The 17,628-nt window shown below is 41.7% G+C and overlaps 1 protein-coding gene across 1 annotated transcript in view; it reads right to left on the bottom strand.

Annotated features, from left to right (window-relative positions):
- MACC1 (MET transcriptional regulator MACC1) overlaps nt 1-17,628 on the bottom strand; it is a 49,236-nt gene that overhangs the window by 17,032 nt on the left and 14,576 nt on the right. Inside the window, exons 2-3 of the mRNA XM_054020645.1 lie at nt 5,720-5,832; nt 1,893-3,940 (exon numbers count right to left, since the gene is read on the bottom strand). Of these exons, the coding sequence (XP_053876620.1) occupies nt 1,893-3,940; nt 5,720-5,822 (2,151 nt within the window). The 5' untranslated portion in view covers nt 5,823-5,832. The remainder of the gene's footprint in view (nt 1-1,892; nt 3,941-5,719; nt 5,833-17,628) is intronic.

The raw sequence follows: 17,628 nt of genomic DNA, 5'->3' as shown, positions 1-17,628 counted from the left end.
CAGACTTCTCTCTTCCCCACATAGCCAAACTGACAGTGTTACCACAGTTTTGTGCCCTCTTTGCCAGATGGGTGTCATAGGTTTTGTCCAGAGTTCCTAAATCCATCACATTAGATTTAGGAGATTCTAAGTTGGGCTACGCTGGTGCATACCCAGAGTAAACTCCCCTGAAGTCAGTACAATGGAAAGCAGAGTTTGGCCCAGTATGCCTAATCTGCATACTAGCTGGAGAGGTCTAACATATTGCTCAAAATACAAATGCAATTTTTACATATGCTCCATTGAACAGCAGTGGACCTGGTCTGTTGAAGAACTGGGATTCATCTCATTTTAAACGTTAAAAAATGGGTGATTTTATATCTGTAACTGTAGTTTTTATAAAGGCAGCAAGCCAAATTGGCATTTCAGAGCTGGAAATTGTACACCATTCATAGATAGGATATCTCCTTAGTCCTCTGATGTTTTTTCCTGGCACCTGTATACATTCCCTGTTTTATAAAGAGGTCTTCACACAGCTCTGTCTCCATTTGCTAGGCTGGCTAGTTTCCCCTTTAACTCTTCTTGAATAAAGAGAAACATAAATGAACCCAATTCATTTTTATATCACCTCCTGGGACGTTAAGAACTTTACTCAGTTTGCAAGTGGCCGCTGCTGCCATCGCCTTTGGGCGGTGTATTTATTGAGGTCCTTTAGAATGCTGAATTTTCAAAGGGAATGGATTAGTTATGTCACATAGCACTCTCAGTGTGTCTGCAGTACAGGAGTGGCTAAGGGTATGTCTAGATTGCAATTAAACACCCCAGCTGGCCCATGTTAGCTGACTCAGACTTGCAGGGTTCAGGCTATGGAGCTGTTTAATTGCAGGGTAGACATTCGGGCTCAAGCTGAAGCTGGGACCCTGCAAACGGGGGAGGCTTAATAGAAAAGCCTCAGCTGTGAATTCATCAGAGAGCCATTATTATAACAAATATAAAACTTGGCTCGCTGCCTTTCCTAAATAAGCCTTGTCTGCTTATCAGTCTAAGGGCCCCAGGCAGTACCCTCAATTCCACCTTTTCTTGACTTAACGGAAACATTGTTGTATATGTGCACATTTTCAGATGTGGGTTACATGAGGATTTTAAGGTTTGTAATTCAACCATTCACCTGCAAGGTTGAAGTACAGCAGTTCTTGAAGAAAAATATCACTGAATCCAGTAAGACTTGTTCAGCAAATTGCAAGTCTTCCTCATGAAAATCTGAACTTCTAAAAATAATTGTAATGACTTAATTGCCTTTCTTTAAGCAGCAACAACATGGATTATCAAGATGCAAAACATGGGTAGCTTTATACAGAAAATCAAATCTTCTGTAAATATACCATGCTTTCCTTGTCTTAAAAATATAAAAGGATTCTAAGCAGCTAGTTTATGATAGATTTAGGTTTGTAAAGAGATATAGCGCTTTCACTTGTAGGTCACTGGTTCAAATCCAGACTGGACTGATCGTTTAAAAAGTTCCAATATAGCAGTGTTTATAAAACACTTTTGTGATGGAAAGTGTGGGTTTTAAGGGTATTTTTTTTTTTCATAAAAAGTCATGGTTTTTGTCATCCCAGCCAGCTCGCTACTGAGCATTACTCTAATTTTTACAAATTTGACCATATATGGGCTGGATCAATTAACATACATTTATGTGGTTTGTATTGAATATTGTATTAATTTATGTCGAGTATCTGCTCAAATTTTTTAACTTGGGTGCTTACAGTTTTCAGTTACTGCATTCATATTTGCAAAGATTCACAATACAGTACTAATGTAGTATCATATTTCATTACTTAAAATCATTACTGGTAAATAGTACTCATTTACTATCCATACAAAACAGATGAGTCCACTTGAGCAGTACTTACAACAATGAGCTCATAAAGAAACTGCCTTCTGGGTCTGTTAGCATGGCAATCTTCCTTCAGTTTCTTCACCACATACGCGACTCTTTCTGATTCTTTATCTGCTGGTACCTCACTGAAATCATCCAATGACATATGTGAATATCCTAGAACATCAGCCAAAGCTTTCCAGTTGTAAACTCTCTCAGATACTGTGGATAGGACTAAGGAATAGATATATGTCAATTTCTTAAAAGGCAGTGCAATTTGTTCCAGAAGATTCCTGGTTGGCAGCACGCTATCAGTGATATCTATAGCTTGTTCTTTTAAAATCACTTTTACGTTTTTACAGTGCACTAGACCAATCTTTCTTCGAAGAACTCCCACATACCATTCTTTAACTTTAGTTTGTCCAATGGCTTTCACTTTATCTTCACCAAGAAATGCTATTGTGTCCCCTTTAAAATATTCTAGTAAATAGTCAATCTTATTTTGACGAAACACAGTTTTCAAGGCCACTCCGTAGCTGGTAATATTTAAAGTCTTATCTTGAAATTTGGGGTATTTAACTGTTGGTGTCAATAAAAAAGGAGCAGATTTGATCTCTTTGCGTTTCTGTAAACGGTTTGGCTTACTAGTCATCCCAGTTAATTTTGGAGCTGGATCAGGAGTTGTAATAGGGAACTGGGTCACTAGATTATTGTTTGGGACTTTAATCTGAACTAGGAACGTGAACAAATGCATTTCCCCAGTTCCCAGTACAGAAAATGGAAACTGCTGGTGGACAACTTCACCTGCTTTCAACTGCCCTTCTTTAATTTCTTTGCTTTGATCTTCCACCTTCACTTCAAAATCAGGATCACAGGATATCAAAGAAACACTTAGATCTTGTGGCTTATCAAGTAAAAATGTATGCTTTCCCCACAGATTAAACACCACTGGTGGCATGCTCTTTCCACCTTTTTTAATGTCACAAACTGTGAGTTTTTCTGGAATGTAGTTATGACCAAAGACTGTAAAAACAGCAGTGAAAGAAGGATGGATATGTTTGGGCCCATAAATTCCAATGGCGAGGTTTCTGTGGATGTATTCCCAAACAGATGTAGCCAGAGACTGAATTGGGTTCGCTTGTACTGCAACCACTATGTACATCACATGACTTAGGTCTGTCAACTTCACCTGTATGGTATCTTTGTAAATGTAGCAGTTGTGTAGCTTTTCAAAAGGACCTTCTTTGTTGAGACTATAAAAACCCATAATTTCAGTCATAACTTGACTGAAAGGATCCTTCTTCACTTCAGCTGCAATTTTCATTTCTAGTAAAATGGCTTCCATTGTGTTGAGGTTACTTAAAGTAAGTTCTAGCAATGGACTCACAGTGCTTGAAAGATCATGATTAAGTGATGGGGGAGGGTTCAAAATAGCCCTTAAACCAACCTCTTGGAATTCTCCAGGTGATACATGACCCTCAGGGATGTGAACAGTGATATCCGAGTCAGGTAGCTGCACTGAACCCCCTTCATGATTCAGTTTACAAACTATATGAGTGTCTGTAGGTTGTGTTTGAGCCCATCCTGGACTATGACTCATCACATCCAAATCTAGACAAGATCGGGCCAGCTGTCGATGACTCAACCAAGCCATCTTGTAGGCTTCACGCTCATTTTGAAGCCATTCCATGTCTGCAGCTAAAATCCGGTCAGAGGGTGCTGTGTTGTCAGGATCAAATCTTTTGGCATCTACAATGTCCAAAAGCTCAGAGGCACTCTTAGATCTCCCAGATTTCCCTGCTGAAGCCTTTCTTAGAAGATGATCAATATCTAGCTCATCACCTGATGAAGCAAAAGAATCCCTGATGCTTGAATCTCTGGAGAACAGATAGGGGTCTTCTTTTAAGATAGAAATGTGTTTATTGTTCTTGTCACTGTTACTTAACTGAGCTACATCATATACAAACGGGTTGGATGCTGACAGTTCATTCCAGAAAGGATTAGTCTTGGAAACAGTCTGAGCATGTTGTTTGAACACCTCAGGCCAGTCAATGATTGAATCCAATTTATTCTCTTCAGCATCTGTTTAAAAAAAAGTGAGATAATTATTCCTATCCATACCCAAACCCTATTTATTGGACAAAATGGGCCAAATTCATCTCTGCAGTAAACCTATTGCTGTAGTTACAGTACACTAGGGCTAAATTTATCCCAAGTTAAAATGTGTATAGCTTGTAAGTCATGTAGGGTCAGTTTATACCTTCATATTGCTTTTAAGGTTTTAAACATAACCAACAGAATGTCAATAACGTGTTAGTATTTAAATTAGGATTCAAGAAGCAATATTAACCAAAAAGCACCAATAAATTAGTCCTTATAATAGGGCCTGATATTGCAAGGTGTGGAGTATCTGCAGCTCTCTGCTGAGCACCTGCAATTCCCAGTAGTATTAATGGGAGTTGAGGACGCTGAGCCCCATCAAGAGCAGATCCTTAGATTGTGTATTCTAATGAATGTCGTCCACTAGGAAAGACCATTGGCATTTTTTGCCTAGTGGCTTGCTGTGTGCAGAAATACAGTGGCTGACGCTTACATTTTGGAAACTACCATATACATATGGTAGAAAAGAGCATACAACATTCAGGATTCCCTCTCTTTCTACACCTGCACCTTAGAATACACCTTAAACATGCTATTGTTAGTTTCATTTGGTTTCAGTCTCAGAAGAATTTGTTGATGTTTTCACTGCAACAATTCATAACTCTCACCAGTATAGATTCAACTACTCATTTTAAATTTGGAATCAACTAAAGAGTGAATTTTTCATTTGATTATTTGTATAGTGAAAAGGAGTAAAAAGTAGAAAAACTTTGTTTCCTATATAGACAATATTTAAATAGCTTTTTAGATTGAAATATGTATTGCTAGCAATAAAATCTATTTTGCTATATCAATTTGTTATGGATGTGGGGGGACCCTTTTGTGTAGAGCTCATATAAAACCAAAATCCAAATGAATAAATGTGCATGATGACAGCATATGCTGATTAAAGACTCCATTGACGAGATGCTAATCACTCCCTGCAAGGAACTGGCTGAGTGATTTCAACTCCCATTGCCTTATACAGGTTTTCTGCATGCAGAGAATAATATAAATAACAGCAGTGAAAGGGATTCTTCCTCCTTCCCATACACAGCCTGCCAGTAAAGCTCCTTTATCTTTATTTCAAAACCAATGAAAGCAGCAGTTCAGACTGGTTTTATTTGTCTCTTTCAGCACACCCATGCCCCTCCCTTAACGTTGTCCCTCCCTATAGGTTACTGTTCCATCCCTAAGGTTACTGTAATTCTTGCAAATTGAGCAGTCATTATGCCAGCGTCACTCAGCATAGGAGAGGAGTGGGGTAGGGTGATATGGAGCTGATTACAGCTTCCTGATTCCCAGGATGAGCTCTGGCCCTAGTAGTACTTACAGCTGCTTCTGGACAAATATCAAAGTGGTACCACCGATGTAAGATCCTTAATAGATCCTATACTCTCTTTCTCTCTCCCCTGACATGCCCCCTATAATGATGGCAGAAACGCAGACCTAGATCTGGTACAATAATACCCAGCAGAGTTCCCCTATACCAAGGGAGTATTCTGCTAGGCATTGGGATTAGAATATGGCCCATTACGCTGCCTGAGTAGTGCAAAGGAAACATAATACAAATGAGAAACTGTCCTCTTGTATGTAAGGCAACATACTTATGAGCAGAGTAGTGCTTGCTTGGATATTGATACCAATGGGAGTTTTGCCTGAGTAGAGACTTGCAGGTGTGTTGGCCCTTTGTAATGAATATTAGCAGACCTGCCAACTCACAGCTTGTTGAAGGTTTTCTCTCGTCCAAGTCAATCACAGTTCCTTCAGATCTACTCCGTGCTATCTCTCTAGTGTGAGAGGAAGCTGTTCTGCTAGCAGACATTTTTTTCCTCCTAGGAAATAATAGGGTATGTTAGTGAGTGTACAATTTGACAAAGGGGAAGCTACTGAAGAATACTTGAGCACCAATCCTATAATGTGACACACGTGGGCAGACCCCGAGTTTTCCTCTTGGGTGTAGGGGTCTTCCCATGTGCGTCACATTGCAGGATTGGAGCCTCAATATGTAAATTAAAAGTAAAAACACTATATTAAGGCCCCAATCCAGTAAAGTAGTTATGTCCCATAGGTCATGTGTGTGCTTTGCTGAATTGGGGCTGATTGCCACACACAAAAAATCCAATAACTTCAACTTACTGTCTCTCTAAGGAAAAATATTTTAAAAATAAGCCTTTTATTGTTTGCATAACCATCCCAATCCCTGTTTGGAGATAGGATTGAATAGAAAAATATTAAAAATGAAAATCCACATCTGTCCATTCCCCTGCCAGTTTTAGATAACCAACTTCTGCCTGCTTGTGCTCAGCTGTTCCTTTTATGCATTTCTTTGGAGTGGACATCAGATCAGATTCTCCTCTTAATCAACACAAATGTAAATCAGGAGCAAACTCCTGTCACTGGGTGTCTGGCCCCTGTAAATGAACCAGGTCCAGCTCCCCTCTGCCAGAACAGGTGCTCCCAGTCTGGTCAGTTAAGAGGCAGGCAGCACCTGGGACTATAAAGAATCAGGGAGAAGCTGAGAGGAGGAAGACTCAATGAGTCAGAATTACCTGAGTCAGTCAGGAAAAGGGACAGGTGAGTGTTGCCTGGTTCAGTCAGGAAAAGGCAGGCGAAAGCTGTCTGGGAGTAAGAGATCAGCAAGGGAAAGGCTGGGGTGGTTGTCCTGGCAGAAGAACAGCAGAGGACTGTCCAACTGCCAGGTGTGGTAGAAGACACCAGAGTCCCGCATATGGGGCACTGAGGGAACTAGATGTCCTAGGATTTTGAGGACAACATGCACAGTGGGTGATAAATGGACTATATTTTGGGGACATGTGTTGTGGAATATTTATAATAAGCCAGACCAGGAGAAGTATTAGTGAGGTAAGAGAACCTGGCATAGAATTACTGGGAATTCAGAAGGAGGGAAGCTGAGGCAGACACGCCTGTTCTGCCACAGGAAGGTGCTCTGGGTAGGGCCACTCTGACAACTCCGTTATAGTCAATGGACATATCCTGACCTAATAGCAGTATAAATGAGACAAGATTCAGGTACCTCCTCTTCTTTACACTGGCTGTGATAGCTCTGCTCCTTCTCTGATGCCATCTGAGTGCTCAGTATTAGCAATCTACTGTGGCAGGTCAAAGTAACCAGATAAACTTTAACTGGGTGAATGAGGCAAGCAAGATCTGCATTAAAGAGCTAATCCCACCCCTCTTCTACAGCCAGGGGATTCTGCTTTCTGAGGAGTCAGTCCCCTGCTGCATTGTGTGTGTGCACATGGGCTTATTTATTTATTATTAACTAATGGAGATATCCCATCTCCTAGAACTGGAAGGAACCTTGAAAGGTCATTGAGTCCAGCCCCCTGCCTTCACTAGCAGGACCAAGTACTGATTTTGCCCCAGATCCCCAAGTGGCCCCCTCAAGGATTGAACTTACAACCCTGGGTTTAGCAGGCCAATGCTCAAACCGCTGAGCTTATTGTGGTTTTGAGATCGGGGGGGAGGGAGGGAATATGTAGTACCTGCAGTGCCCCAAGGACTAGAGAGGAGAGCTGTAAGATGTAGTGTTTCCTGAGTGCTGGGGGTTGCAGGGTAGACTGGGGTATCTTGTTAGTCTCTAAGGTGCCACAAGTACTCCTGTTCTTCTTTTTTGGGGTATCTTGTTACATCTTTAAAAGGAACAGCAAATGCAGTCCTGTCAATATTTACCATGAGGTGGGGGAGCTAGAAATATGAAGGGGAATCTCAGCTTTCAGTTAAATCAGCATAAGTTCTATCCCTTTTCCTTCTGGAGAGAAGCCTGGAGACCTAAACACAGTGCTACAGCTGAAAAAAAATAGCAGCTGGGCTCCACAGCAGCAAGGGAGGCTGGGGGAAAATTAACAATTCCCCTCCCCCCCCACCCCGCACAGATACACCACATACACTAGAGACTCATTTACATAGAAAGTCTGTATCTCCAAGGCTCACCTTGCTAACCCTCCCCAAATCCTCAGGCTGGTTCTGTGTGTAGTGGGATGATGATGATGGTGATAGACCTGAGCCAGTTAAGTTTAAGGCAGTGGCAAGAATTGTTCTCCGGGCCTATCTCAAAATATTAAAGCCAGCTCTGCTTCGGGGGCTGATGAACTATAGGCTCTTTTCCCCCCTCCCCCCATGCAGGAGCAAGAGTGACAACTAAACAGCTCTTCTCCCCACATCTGCACAGACAAGATGTGTTGTGTTTGCTTTTTTGCTGTAGCTACTAGAAAGTGGGAGCCTTGCATGTCTGGGTGTTTGGCTATGAAACTGCAAATAACACATTAATTGAAAGTGATGCTAGGGGAGATATTGGCATGGCCTTGACTCAGTTTACACTTCATTTTGTGATGCAACATACTATGGTAAAATACAGATTGCTTCATCACAAGCTCAGAGCATTATTTTTGTTTTTAACCAGCAGTTACCACAAGCTGTAGGTGACAATCTGTTCCCATGCTGACGTCTGCAGAGGCAATGAAGCATTGCTGATGTTCAGGTTTGCCTGTCATCTGAACAGCAGCCCCACAGTCAATGGGCTGGATAGACTTTCAGATTCCCCTGCCTTATCTGAAATCAAAACTACAAGATACATTTGGGGTCTGACTCACCTCCATTTTAACTTGTCATCCACTGATGTATCTCCATTGACTTCAATGGATCTATTCCTGATTTACACTGCTATGTGATGAGAATCGGGCTCTTAGTCTATAAAAGGAGTTAGATCTGCTTGTCTGTTGTTAGCTCCATAATATCTATTTGAGATTAGGGCACTGGCTACATTAACATAAGAATCTGTAATAACTGTGCTGCCTGACTACATTTGATATGAATATTCAGTGGTGTTAAGAAAGGACGGGGGGAGGGGATTAAACTAGTCTGAGGTTTGCCAAAAACTCTGCCCTAGACTTAGGGACTATTGACAGTGTTAAATCTTTCTCAAATCATCAGGGTTATGAACAAGTGCTTTATAACCCAGGAGTCTTAGCTTTCCAAAGTTATAAAGCATTTATTTCTAGTCCTGAGAGGCTGTTGAAATACTGAACCTTAAACTCAGTTCTCAATACCCTCATGCGTTTTTGTTTTTTTTCCCCTTTCTCCTCCACCTGAATTCCAACATGAGTTTCGTTAGTGTCTTCTATATCAAGAATTGCTAAGACCAGAAATCTTAAACGTTGAGCTTGGAATCTCAGTTTTCAGAAGGTATAAAATGTTAATCTCCAACTCTAGCAGTTAATGAGAGCTGCTATTAAAATCTTGCCAGAATTGAAGTGCAAACTAAAAGCCATCTTCTAATCTGAATGCTGTGATTTCAAGGTCTGATATACCATGACCCGCCAATGCTAGAAACGCTTTGGACAATAGAAAAGCTTCCAGAGGTAAGAGGGTGTATAGATTTGTCAATGTGTATTAATTTTTGTTGGACAATATCTGTGCCCCAAAATGTTCTAACAACGTAAAATACTTTAAATTCATAATTTTGTTAGCTCCAGGGCTTATTCACTAAGGGGCCAGACTGTCAATATCTTACACGGGTGAGTAACTATTCATGAGCACTTCTTGAATAAGGGTTTCACAAGCTAACCCAAAAGAAGCAGCACAGAAAAACTACAAGCAACTACAGACAGTGCAATGTTTAGGAGTATTAGCATATTTATGCATTCATTTATGTATGCAAATATAAATTGGTCTAAAAGTACTTGGTCTATCGTACAGAAATAAAAATCAGTATTAAACATTTCAGCCTTAGCTGTGAGTTACTTAGCTCTAAGTTAACAGAATCGCCAAAGTCCAAATACAAGTTTAAGAGCCAAATAAATGAAGAGCAAGACACATCACAAATCAGACAGATGCACAGTGGCTAATTGCTGTAAATTCCACACATCCTAAAACAAAAGCTTGGGGAGATGATGCACAGTGGGAGTATGTTTACATCGTGGATCTGACAATAGTATCACATACAGACTGTTTATAACGCTAGTAAAAACTGCAAATGGAACAAACCATTCCCTAAAGCTTCCCTTTAGGATCTTCTTAAAATAGCCATGTGATGTCTTCATTACTCACGACTAGACTAGTATGAAGACTGTAAAAACAGACATTCAGAAGGAAAAAGACTCTTTTCAAAAGTAAGGCGCTATATTGAGCTCTCTATAAAGAGCTCACTGTGATAATGCACTGAGACAGTCCTGTGGTTTAAGCATGTTATTGGTCATCAGCAGGGTGGTGAGGAGAGAGAGATGAGACTGTGCAGGAATGGATGCTGAGTGAGGGAGCCAGAGGAGAGAGAAACATAGCGGGCTGGAGTAGAGGGAGCAGGAGGGGAAAGGCTGACATCCCGCTGGATAGAATAGGTCATGTGTAGCAAGCAATCGGAGCTAAGCATTTCACTGTAGATACAAAGTGAAACATAAAGTGACAAACATTTAATGGTGCAGAGAACTATTTGTGTCGGCACATGGTGTGTACTGAGTAGGAACTGAAATGTGGAGGTTGGGGTGAGATTAACCATGCAAGTGATTGGTGAGAGAACCTGAGAGATAGCCAGGGGAAATGGTTCTGTACTGTATAAAGGCAAAAGACACATTGGTAGGTGATACCTTACTGTTAGAGCTAAAAGTGTATCACCTGACTCATAAGAGACTTGAATCAGGAGCTGGCAGCGCTTCCAAAAGTCTTGCCATAGTAACAGCTGAGAGAAGGAAAAAATGCATTAAAGGAAGAGAGAATATTCCTAAAGTAAAAAGTTCATGAAATTCTGAAGAACTCCGAAAGAAGTAGCTTGTTCAGCACATGGTGTTTTGCAAGATGTTCTGCTTCTACAAATCTTTGAATCCTTTTAAACTAAATGGTGAGTTCTTCAGAATTATTGCTACCAAAGACATGTCCTGCCAGGGTTAAAATACTGGTGATAAAGGAAAAATAGCTCCCCTCATCCCTGACTCTGCATATAAAACTACACAGAGTACGTTCACTTGAGAGACCCCATAGTGTCTTAAAAATCGACATTCTAGAACAGCAAGATACTAGAATCGTGCCATTTATTCAAACTCAACTCTGTTTGGCCTTCTTTCAACAGCAGATTGGGTTACAGCAACACTTTCCTGTAGTAACTCTTTTCAGAACATTACACCATGTATCAGCATGTTGCTCTATCTCGCCACCATTCTAAAAGATCCATGACTTTTTTTAATAGGGGGAGGGTCTAGGCATGTGCAGAGACATAACAAGCAATCAAAGATTACAGAGACGGGGCTGACTCACTTCAGTCATCATCTAGTGGTGAATGAAGGCCTGGCTATCAAACCTCCTTGATAAGCTTCTAATTACTTCTGGGAATGACGGTGCTCCTGGGCAGCCCCAGGCATGAGGTCTATCCACCGAGGTGTAAATGTAATGGCTTCAGACTGGCTGTATATGTTGTGTATTGATTTCTCTTAATGCTTAACTTGTATGATATATAGAAGAGAAGAAATCCAAAGAGTACTCTACTGGTCTTGGAAGTCAACATGCTTCTTCAGCAGCTATGGGATTGCTTGACAGCACAGCTCTGTCTTCACAAATCAAGCACAGGTCCAAACTAAACATTGGTTGCAATAATGTGTCACTTCTATTGTTCCAGGACAGAGATACCAGGGAACACAGTAACTCACATGGAATCCAGCTAATTGCTGTGCACATACTGTAAGATTTTAAGTATCAGAGGGGTAGCTATGTTAGTCTGGATCTTGTAGTAAAGCAGTTTCTCCTCCCTTGGTGTTCACACCTAAACTGCTAGAAGAGGGTCTCATCCTCCCTGATTGAACTAACCTCATTATCTCTAGACTGATTCTTGCCTGCATATTTATACCTGCCTCTGGAAATTTCCACTACATGTGTCTGCCGAAGTTGGCATTCACCCACGAAAGCTTATGCTCCAATACGTCTGTTAGTCTACAAAGTGCCACAAAATCTTTGTAAGATTTTAATGTATTAACCCTTTCACTACTTAACTAAATCATAACACTATATCTAACACCATGGACATAACGTCACAGACAAACAGCAAACAAAACTGTTCAGTTAGAGAGGTGAAGATTATATCATCTACTTCCCCAGCCTGGTGCACAGGACAAAGTTTAGGCTTTTGGTATTAGAGAGATACTGCCTCTTTACTTTTCCTCTTCATTTTGAGCAGAGGAAGAGGTGGCTTTGAATGTGAGGGTATAGTGATTTGAATTCCACATTTCCCATCCCATCAATCCTACACAGCACCTATAGCTACTGCTCCCTACCTCAATAGCTACCACCAGATCCAACACTGGAAAAACATATTAGCTTGATGTTCCTACATTAGCTGTTTCACAGACGGCTATCTGAAGTTGAGATTTCTGATGGTAATGTATTGCATCATTGGGAATAATGGGGCAATTCACACTTCTATGAAAGCTAGCATTTTAGGCTTTCGGCAGACGCAGGCAAATACCTCTGCATCAGTTCCACTGCTTAGCATTTAGAAGAATGTCTTCCTAAACTTAGGGGCTAGAGACTTAATTTGTATTAAATGAAAGCTTAGATTCTGGAACACAGCTATGCAGCAACCTAAAAAAAGTGTGGTTAATTGTCAATATTGCTTGGGGGGGGAAGGGCTTGGATAAAATGTTGAGGTGCACTTTTTTCTCAATGTAAAATAACCTAAATTAACATTCACATTGAATAGCAGTGTGAGTGAAGAACAGTATCCCTGCTATTTAGAGCCAATTAACAGGTAAATTAAAGTGGCTGGAATAGTCGTGTTTGCTTTTTTTAATTAGCAGAATAGCAAACACCACAAGTTTATCACTGATGCTCCCAGAATGCCATTTATTAAACATCACCAAAACAGCCTGAAATCGTTGAAAATAGACACGAACCAAGGTGTGACTCTCCTTGGCTTGTATGTGAGCCTTCCTCATAAGTTTCAACAGGAGGCATCACAAGCCTCGCTGTGTTTTAGATGGGTAGATGAGTCTTCTTCTCTTAGTGAGAATTGCCTCCCTTCCCCATAACCAAACCAAGCAAACTTCTACCCACCGAGATCCCATTCCTATAAGGAAAGTTAGCCTTCGGATTCGGGGAAAGTTCAGAGACATGATTCTGTGGGTCACCCCCTCACATTTAAGATTCATTTTCGTAAGAGGGGGTGCTGCAATGCTGTAGTGAAGTGCTCAGATACTGTTGTGATGTGCTGTAGACAAATGTAAAGAGACAGACCTCTGCTGCCTTGTGCAAGAGAAGTGGAATCCTGGTGCTTGTCCTAAGGTCCCTGAACATGAAAAACAAACGTATCCACAGGATAATTCTCCAGACAAGCTGGAGGAATGGAGGCTGTGAAGATCTCAGCCAATGGAGGGTTTTGTGTGAATTCTAGTCAATGTTAGCAATTGTGTGGAAGTGTTAACTGCTTGGCACAGTACCCCTGAGAGGCAGGTAAGTATTGTTCCCATTTTAAAGATGGGGAAACATAGGTAGAAAGGTTAAATAAATAGACTAAAGCCACAAAGGGAGTCAGGATTAGAGTGCGGGAGTCCATTCCTATGTTACTCACTTAGTCCACTAGCCCACACTGATTCTCACAACTATAAGCTGTATCCTGAGGCCATATTAGCTGTTCAGGAGAGAGGCTAGTTCACCTGCAAGCAACCAGTGGATAGGGAGCCTGAGGCAGCCCTAGTGCCATCAGCTCAGCTTGGACAGTACCACCCTTCCCAACAGTGATCCGCACTCTTCCCAGAAAGAGACTAATGCTGGTGCCAAAGGCTAGCCCTGGATGGCTCTCAGTGGGTCTGTGGTCTTAAAACAAAAAATAGTGACACAATATCAGCAGTAGTGACTGATACCCTCAAGGCTGACGTTTCAAAGAAAAGAACTAGAGGCTTTTTTTAAAAAACTGAAAGATGAGATTATCCTCTATATTTATAGGTCCCCAAAATCAAGAGGGAAGCTATGACGATAGGCTTCCTGTATCGCACAGGCTGGATTTTGGCAGGAGAAACTATACAATTCCCTATCACTCATCAATTCGCCTGGTGTGATTTACAAAAGCCCCCAAAGGGTAAGACGATAACGTTTTCCAAAGACAAACTGGGGTTGAGCAGTAAACTAATCCTTCACAGGGGATTGACATTTATGCACGCCACCGAGCTGCATGATCATAAACGTAATTACCTTTGTAATTTAACTGCTCATATCAGACCAAAAAATCGTGACTATTTCAACATTAAAACATTCCTGCCAGCCCAGCGCTGCACGAATAGCAATCATCTTAAAGAATTGCACTTCCCGTGTGTCATTGCCAGGACAGCACTTGGAGTGGTGGAGAAGGTGACACGGAATTCATTTCTATACACAGGGCACTGCTTCAGTCACTCACTGCCCATTTCAGGCAATTTTAATTTAAAACACTAAAGATAATGCAACTTAGTGCACTTTTAGAGCTGGGTTTTAACCCTTGCATTACTACTATGATTTGTATACATCTTTATTAAAGTTGGATGCATTGCACACTTGTGCAGCATGCCGTGCTACCATACAGCTGCCACAGCCAAGGGTTGGGCCTAAAGTGCAATAGTTTTCATGATGGAACATAGCCTTGAGCTTTCCAGCATGGTGGATACCAGACATGCCACAGAACTGACATGTCAGCTGTCAAGTAGAGAGATGGTAGCCTGATGTAGGAAGATATTGCAGCTATGCACACCTGACACACATAGACATATAATGCAGTGTAAATCCTGGCGCAAATCCACCCCTGGTGTAATGCCATGTGCTTAGGAATGTGATAGGTCTCAACCATGCTTTTTTCACCTGATTGTGCACTGGTGGCATCTCAGGCTTGCTAAAGGGAGGGACAGGACAAGCAGTCAGGGTAATTGGCTGCTCCTCCAGTGTGATTGCTCAGGAAAGAACAGCAGGACTCACATCTAGGTGACTGTGAATTCCTTCTGTCCCACGTGCCTCTGTATCAGATGAGGAATATTTCCCAGCAAGAAAGAGGACCAGTGAACTCTGAGGATGTGTAGTGCCCTGTACCTCAGTCTGGTGTTGGTCTTCTACTCAAATGCGGAGTTAAATCACTGGCTGGGACACAAGGATTAGGTCTGGCAGCTCTGAGGATGTGTCAGTCAGGCTCCCAAGAGGCTGACACCGATTAAACAAGCCAAGACAAAATCACAGTTGAATGCGGGGAGGAAGAAAAATGTGCCCCAGGCAAGCACTCCTTCAATCTCTTCTGGAAAATCTGATGGACTGTGGGGAGGTGATACTTGAGAAGGCACATTTGTGGGAAGGAAGAACACCCAACATGCAATCACATGTCATCAGTCAAAAAATCATCTTCGACAGGAGTGTAGTCCCCTTAAATATGGGAGGGGAATTCAAGCTTTTGGCACATAGAATCCTCTGGCCCACACCTGATGTCAGTTGAAAGAGGTGATGCCCCTAATTGTAGAAGAAAACAATGTGGTATAATTCCCCAATGCACCATGTGATGTGTGTCACTATAATAGTTCTCTGAGTACTTGATGGACTCAGGGGAGAAGTCACAGTGCACATTATTATATGTGACTGATAGTGATAGTATTTTCCAGGAAAGAAAAATGGCTGTTTGTGTGTGTAGATCTGTTTCAGCTGAAGACCTTGTTTAATAGTCCTTTTCTCACTGATATTTTGGAAGTACAGACTCTGCACAGTATCAAAATGAGAACTCTTATCCCTGTGACACTTTTGGGTGTAAAACTGTACAAATCAAGCATTTTGTTTATTCCCCTGAATGTCAATTATACTGATGCCTGATGCTTGGTTGTGGCTTTTCTCTGATAATGAGACTTGGCTTCCTTTGGAAGATCTGCCTACATGTTGTTAATAAAAGGTTATCCATTTGTTTTGATCGGTTATCCATTTGTTTTGCTACTAGAAAAATTAAACTTCACAAGTTAAAAGTCATTATTTTTGACACACTTTGCTGAAAATGCAGTTGAGGAGGAGGGAAATAAAAAATGGAATTCTTAGTGCCAAAGCTAGGTGAGGAGGGAAAGCAAATGCAACTATCCATGTTATTTTTCTATAAACCAAAACCAGAGCCATCATTATATAGCAGTAAAAAGCAACAGAGGGTCCTGTGGCACCTTTAAGACTAATAGAAGTATTGGGAGCATAAGCTTTCGTGGGTAAGAACCTCACTTCTTCAGATGCATTATATAGCAGTGTTTTCTTCATGTAGCAATTATACAAGCTTTAGACAAGCGAAGATCTGCTTCTCTGTGTCATACAGGATTCATGTTAAATGGCCAATTTCTCTCTTAATGAAGAGCATGTGAAATCTCTGAATCCTGCTTTTAACTACTTACTACCAGAAGCACTGCTCACAACTTTGGTCTGTTCCTACTAAATTAAGGTGACGACTGGCTCTCTGCTTCTCATTAAAACCCTGCTTTTTTAGCGCTTATTCACAGGAATAGGAATTACGTTAGATCAGACCAGCAAGCCACCCAGTCACAGTGTTCTATCTTTCATCACAGCCAATACCGAATATTTCAGCGGAAAGGCAAAAAATCCTGCTGTGCCAATTAGGGACACACCTGCCCAAATGGGAAGTTTCTCCTTAAGCCTGTCTTTTAGTGGTAGTTTTATATCCTGAGATACGAAGGGCTCATAGCCCTTATTATATTTTAAAAATATCTTCCCTAATCTAATTGTGGATGTTCTCATTCTCCGTATGAGAACCTCCAGTCCTGTTTTGAATCTAAGACCTTGGCCTTAATGGTATCTAGCAGTAAGGAGTTCCATGGGGGTGAATTGTTTTGGTTTTCAAAAAATATATAGTGCATTTTTTAGTGTTGTTGCCTTCCTGTTTCATTGACTGACCTCTTGTTCTAGCATGATGAAGAGAGAGAATTGGCAGCACCTGACTTATCTTCTCCATACCATTCATCATTCTGTACAGCTCTTCATATCCCACCTTATCTAATTTTATGCAGCAGTTATGAAGGGGCTATAATGGGGGAGCATTAAATGGGGACAGCAATGGAGGGATATTCCTGGCACTACATCCCCAATTTTCCCCTTCCCTCGCATCCCTGTGCTCTACCTACCCTCATACCCCCAATATTCCTGCACCCCAATGTCCTCATGAAGTGGGGAGGAGGGTTATCTGTGCCCTCCAGTGAAACCACTTAGCACTGGGACCCAGTAACACCCCTTCCTCTGGATGATGTCTCACATCAAAGCTAGCAGTGCTGGTATGACAAGCCTCCTGTGGCTCATATGATGAGGTGCTTGGGGAAGCTGTCTGCATGACAGGTCTGGCTGTGTAGCGCCAGAAACAGCATGAGTGACGTGCCTTCCCCCTCTTCAAGCTGTTGTTATGCCCCTGACTTTACCCATGATTGGCCCAGTCCACTCACCTTCCTGAGCACCCCCACTCCCACCCCATGCAGAGATCACTCTATTCCTAACAACGCTAGCCCCCCACATGCTGCTACACATCCCTACTGATGTCCTAACCCCATTCTTCCCCTGCTTCCCTGCTGCCAAATCTTCCTCCCTGGGCTCTATTGAGCCCCTCTAGTGAGTTCAGGAGGCTATGGGAGAACAGAAGTAGCTGACAG

The sequence above is a fragment of the Malaclemys terrapin genome, chromosome 2, assembly GCF_027887155.1.
Source record: "Malaclemys terrapin pileata isolate rMalTer1 chromosome 2, rMalTer1.hap1, whole genome shotgun sequence".
Classification (NCBI taxonomy): domain Eukaryota; kingdom Metazoa; phylum Chordata; order Testudines; family Emydidae; genus Malaclemys; species Malaclemys terrapin.
Note: the sequence above shows the minus strand (reverse complement) of the source record. Positions and strands in the feature narration are given on the sequence as shown.